The sequence below is a fragment of the Berghia stephanieae genome, chromosome 1, assembly GCF_034508935.2.
Source record: "Berghia stephanieae isolate SIO BIC M18660-M18661 chromosome 1, UCSD_Bste_1.3, whole genome shotgun sequence".
Classification (NCBI taxonomy): domain Eukaryota; kingdom Metazoa; phylum Mollusca; class Gastropoda; order Nudibranchia; family Aeolidiidae; genus Berghia; species Berghia stephanieae.
In genome coordinates this window covers 75,196,444-75,202,529 of record NC_088360.1, presented here as the reverse complement: position 1 = coordinate 75,202,529, position 6,086 = coordinate 75,196,444, and the positions used below count along the sequence as shown (strand labels likewise).

At 33.9% G+C, this 6,086-nt stretch overlaps 1 protein-coding gene across 1 annotated transcript in view; it reads left to right on the top strand.

Moving 5' to 3' along the window:
- LOC144957060 (protein O-mannosyl-transferase TMEM260-like) overlaps positions 1–6,086 on the top strand; it is a 36,321-nt gene that overhangs the window by 25,436 nt on the left and 4,799 nt on the right. Inside the window, 3 exon segments of the mRNA XM_078888027.1 lie at positions 150–332; positions 1,927–1,980; positions 5,037–5,127. Coding sequence (XP_078744153.1) covers positions 150–332; positions 1,927–1,980; positions 5,037–5,127 — 328 coding nt within the window.

Below are 6,086 nucleotides of genomic sequence, written 5' to 3'. Positions count from 1 at the left end.
AATTTTGTCAATAATGAATGAATGGGTTGCTGGGTTTAATTTACACTTATTGCAAATAATTTGGGGTAGACAATTCCTAAGTTGATTATCTTAATTTATTTTCTAAAGTTGCAAGGGCAAAATATGAACTTTTTAATTATTATTTTCAGTCATCCCATCTTTGCTTGCATTGGTGTACAAGAATACGAGTCCTCTTGGCAGGAGGACTACACTTTAAGACCTTTTGGTGTTTGTTGGCAACTTGTCAGGAAAGGTGACTCACTGAATCTCAACAAGCTGTCGAAGAAGGCAGCTTTGTTTACAGATAATTGGCCTTATAAATGGACTCATGAGTATGTCTTTTGTTTCATTAAACTAAAAACAAGAAGTGTGTTCCTGTAAATATATTATCTAATAGACTGGTGCAACTGAAACGGGTATTGCTGTAGATGGCATGGAAAAAAATTAAAGATTTTTTTAAAAAACAAATATCTACAAATAGCAAAATTTCGAAATTCGAAATTTAAAAGTGGTGGTTTGTAAAAAAGTAATGTGCAAAAATTAATATAACATTAAAAAAAAAAAATGCTAACCACAGTTTGTTTTAGGTTCAAAATCCTTCTTCAGCCAAGAACAAAAATAGTTAAAACATTGAAAATCCAGAACGACGGTTGAAATGTATCAGCATAACTAGCTGAGAAATATGATGGCAATAAAGGAAACTAAAAATTAGCATCCCCAAATGGTTGTGTTTGTTTAATGAAAAGGTTACATCTGACTCCATTATTAATAACAACAAACAAGACCACCGGACATTCCATTCACTAATACTGAGACAGGATCTCCCACAGTGAGCATATGTGTTGAAGCTGGACTCAAGCGACTAAGGTAACCTTTGCTTTTACAGATTGCCCAAGATCTACAAGATGAAAGCTTTCACAGACATGGGTTGATCCATTGTCTCTGCCATCTCATGTCCCACAGAGATTTCACAGTCCCTGTACACTATTTTCCAACAAATCATCCCGTCTCTATCTTTCGGCATTAAAGACACTAACCACGCTCTTCAGTTACATCTACTTCTTAGCTCTTAGCTCATTTTCACCACAGATGTGTACACTGTACACTTGTATTCCCCATTTGGATGGACTCCAAGCAATTTCTCTCTTTATGGATTGATACCTCATACCTGGTATCAGCATTGATGCAGTCGTCCGTCTCACTGAATTTGTGCTCAACACCTTTGAATTTAATGAAGAATATTTTCATCAGCTCTTAGGTTTTTGCTATGAGAACTAAGATGGATCCCTTGTATGCCAACCTCTTTATTGGTAACCTGGAAGAGACATTTGCTTTGCAGTACATAGAACCTACTTGTATGCCTCAGCTGTATAAAAGGCACATAGACAAACTGATACGCCCTGAACTTGATGAATATATGTACGTGATGAACACCTTCCAATTTCTAATCAGTACATCTTTGAGATTTCCACTTTCGAGATAGATTTGTTAGATATCACCACTGCCCTCACTGACACTGGCATTTGTGATTTCACTGCCCTATTGGATTAATTCAAGACATTTTCCACTACGATCATTTAGACTGCACACAATGTTGATCTGTAATTCTTATTCCATTTGTCTTTACACACAAAGGTTTATCCATTATTTCAATGTCTGTCCTTTCAAGCTCTAGTGCCATCGTATTTCCTTGCTCTGCGCTCCATCATCTATCTGGATTTTTCATGATGGATAAGCATTTTAAATGTTTTCATTATTGGCTGAAGAAGGATTTTGAGCCCAAATGCTCTTCTTCACTTTGAATAGTGATGGTTTGTAGTATATTTACCTATGATTAGTTTATTAGTGTATTCAATTTTTTTTTTGTTCACTTTTGGTTAAGATATATTTTTACCAAATTTTTGATTGAAATTTTTTATGTGGCAGGCCAGATGATGGATCATGGGAATATGTGGCCAATTCTGAGATGTGGAGAGCTAAGTAAGTAAATTTTCGTAACCAGAGGAATAAAATGATAATCTTTTTGGTCCATGTTTTCACCATCAGCTACTTCTTTAAAGCAAGAAAAAAACTAATTTTAAAAAAGTGGGAATTGAACGTTTATTATAGTCAGATTTTTTATTAATGGCGCATGTTTCTCTGGTTTTTCTCAGCTATCCCTCTATCAAAAGTTGTAAATATTTGTGTCAACCTCTGAATCAATTTTTCTTAACTGATATTTTGGACCGTGTTAATACCATATCAATAAAGTTTTCTTCTTTAAGAGCAATAAAAACTACTCTAAAACCGCTGTCATAAAATTAGAGATTTTACACTGTTAAATATGTAACAAAGTTACACACCAAAAATTATAAGATGAATTCATCAAATTTTTTTTTTTAATCTCATGCTGACACGATCGTTCCGACTAGTGATTATGAGTTCACATCATTCTTGTTTCCGAATAAAAACAATTTGCTTTAACTGTTATAACAGCTGGGACAGCATGGCTCAGCGGTACAGTCTTTGCTTCATTCCCAAAAGGTACCGAGTTCGATCACCCGCAGCGTTGCGGCACTGCTCTGCGGCTGCCGCTTGGGTAATTCCAGACTTCCCTTGGAATAGACCCTAAAGACAAATTTCGCCATGGGGATGAAGAAAGGGAATTTTTATTTTTAAAAAAATAAACTTACAACCTATGTAGTTTGCATTAAATTTTGAATATATGATTTATTGCATATTATCTACATCATGTCACAATTACCGAAGACTGATATGAAATCTCTTTAAATCATTTGAAATACTGATTAAATACTTACTATTGTCAAAATAACAATGAATGCTGCTTATATAACTTTGAAAAGTTGTGTCAATGCTCGAACGTTTCACAGAGCATTTAAAGTCTTTTAAAACATATGTTTTTAAACAATATTAAAACATATGTTTTAAACAATACGATACGATATGTTGGCCCCACTCTCATAAAGCTGTGGAGAAAAGTCTTATTGTATCTATCAACAAGCCGTTACAGAGGACGGCTATGGAATTGGAATTTCACAATAAACCCAGAGAAGATGGTTATTGAAATACAACTGAGAGATAACCAGAGTGGAATGATGTGGTAGGAAAGGAATCCTAGACGACTTTGATATGGATATCATCCACAGATGTATGGAGCTGGGTGAACGTAAACACACATCCGACAAAAGAATGGATGTCTGATAATTCGGGTTGAAAAAGGCCCATGGGTTCTGGATAGAGGATCATTGTTATTCCTGCAGGTGATGAAGATGCTGGATATTTAGAAGGATGCCATGCCATTTTTTCTTCTCTGCATCATCTGGAAGGTAGAGACTATCATTCTGAAACCAATTCAGAGGTGCTTGAAGACTGGCTAAAGAACCGTTTGCTGCCTTTCCTCGAAGCACCCAGCTGTATTGTTTTGGACAACGCTACCATTCAGTGGCCCATGATTACTTCAAGGCTCCAACTTCGGCAACTATAAAAGCTGATATGGTTGCATGGCTTCAATTAGACAGCACTACATATTCTGACCATTTATCAAATGCCTAACTATACTCCTTAGTGATGAGAAACAAACCAGAAACAGTTTCCAAAGCAGACTGTCTAATCAAGGAGTTTTGACATGAAGTTGCATGACTACCCCCATATTACTGTCAGCGCAATCCAATTGAGCTCATTTGGACCCAAGTAAATGGAAAGATTGAAAAGAGGAACACCAAATTTACTCTCACTGACGAGGAATAAATGGTGATATAACAAGGGATACTGGGGAAAAGGCATGCTCCAACCTTCACAAACTGGAGGAAAATTACACTTCATTGGATAGAGTGATGCCACGAAATCTTGCCAAAGGCACTCCGTTCCTCCTTTTCATCATCTTCATTATCAGAATGTGATGATTGATGTGTCTAGTATGTCTTTGTTGTTGTTGTTGTAGTTGTCATTATTGTTGAACACATGTACATATTTGTGGAAACACTGCATCATAAATTGATGAATTTCTACTTTTGACCAGTCTACATCAAGTTTATGTAACCCTCTTTGGCATAAATACAAGTGATTTCTCAAAATTTTGCAATCAAAATAATGTTGGAAGTGCGTAATATTCACTTTCATTTGTATTCATCAATAATTTGTATTGATAGTTATAAAATGTAAATGTCTGAGAGTTAAGGATCGCCATTTGTTCTTTTATGCTCAGATACTGTATATATATCATTTAAGTTTCAATTAACCAAACATTCCATTTTAACAAATTCCTTCATAATGGATAAGCGGAAAATTCATTTGATACTGTAAATCATGAATGAGTTCCGATCCTTCCCAGTTATCGATTTTGATATAGCTGTAATAAGTGTAATCCTTCCCTGTTGTTTTCAGATTCATGAAAAAATTATTTCTTAATTAAGACAAATTGATTCAGAGGTTCATACAAACTTTTGCAGCTGTGCATTGAGGGACAGCTGAGAAAAAGAAGAAAAACATGTGCCACTTATTAAAAATCTGACTATAATTGAAGCATGACACACTAAAAGCAATTTGTTATGTCAATGCTGTTTATCTAGTTGATGACCAGGCTTAATTATTTTAAGTCATAGTTTCCCTCATTATTTATATGCTTATGAGCAGCCGTTGTCACTAGTTGAATGAAGGATTTGACATATTTGGGCTCTTTGTCATTGCTTTTACAATGCCAGTTAGTTCTTTCTAAAATCTCTTTAAAATACTATAAACATTTTATATAAGCATATAAATTTGTGTGTTGGTATGATTAATCTGATGGGCACAACTGTTGAGTACTTCACTTCAGTGCACACCATCAATAGAGTAGTTCAATGAAGCAAATAAAATATCTTTTTAAATGTATTTTGTAGGGAATTCAATTATTCAATCTAGTGAATTTAGATTTAAGTGTTTGTCTGTTGACGAAGAAAAAAAAGTATGCCTGAGTGTTGAAGTTTATAAATTTTTACTAAGTTAATATTTATTTTGTATTTTGCTTATAAAGTTACAAAATTTGCCATTTGTTACAGAACTGCTCTGCCCTTATTTTTGTTGGAGATAAGTTCATCATTTGCAGAAGGAAGTAATATGTTTAAAGAGCTTCTTCTGAAGTCTTATGAGGTAATTTATTTGCGATAGATTAATGATACTTTGATTTGATTATCTCCACTAATTGTGGTGCTCATTTGGAAAGATTTTTGTGTTAAGATGATGTTTTAATTAAACAGCTTGTAATACAACATAATAATCGACGAATGACAAATAGCACGACACACACTCTATCGCAGCCATATTCATTCAATATTATTGTTATTATTATTATTATTATTATTATTATTATTATTATTATTATTATTATTATTATTATTATTATTATTATTATTATCATTATTATCATTATTGTTGTTGTTGTTATTATTATTTGTTTCATAAGATATATAACTCTTTCCCTCTGTAATTTATCTATTTTAAATTTGCAGTAAGAATAAAGACTATGAATTAATGATTAGAGTAACATTTTCATAATTGTAAGTAGTTATGAATGTATTTTTTTTTCTTTCTTGTAGTCAACAGACCTGCCTACTACTACGAAAACTTCCTAGAATTACGAAATTTTGGCTCCAATTTCAGAGGTTCATGAGCATTTCTAACTCTAAGTCATTAAAACTTATTAAAAACGAAGGTTGATGCCAGAATGTATAATTCTAAGGATTTTGTGTTCTTTTAACCTTTTGTTTGGGTGGGGTTCCTGACCTCCCATAGTGGGCAGGGAGGTATTTACTGTCTTCTATCCCTGTATATCCGTTGTCCAACTTGCTTTCTGTCTTTGTCTTGGAATGAGATCTTTGTCTGGAATGAGATTACTTGTTTTTTTTCGGGGCCCTGGTTGAGAGGGAAACAGTCAAAAGTATAGTTGGTTTTGGGGGATGATATTTTTTTCCTTGTTAATCATCACTCTGTTATGAATTGTTATATTGAATATAATGTAAGCATTTGAGTGTATTCCTCTTACAGGGATCTTGTGCTGGTGTCTGGGTGAGACATTTAGGTGATCTCAAACTAAGTACATTGATAGTGTG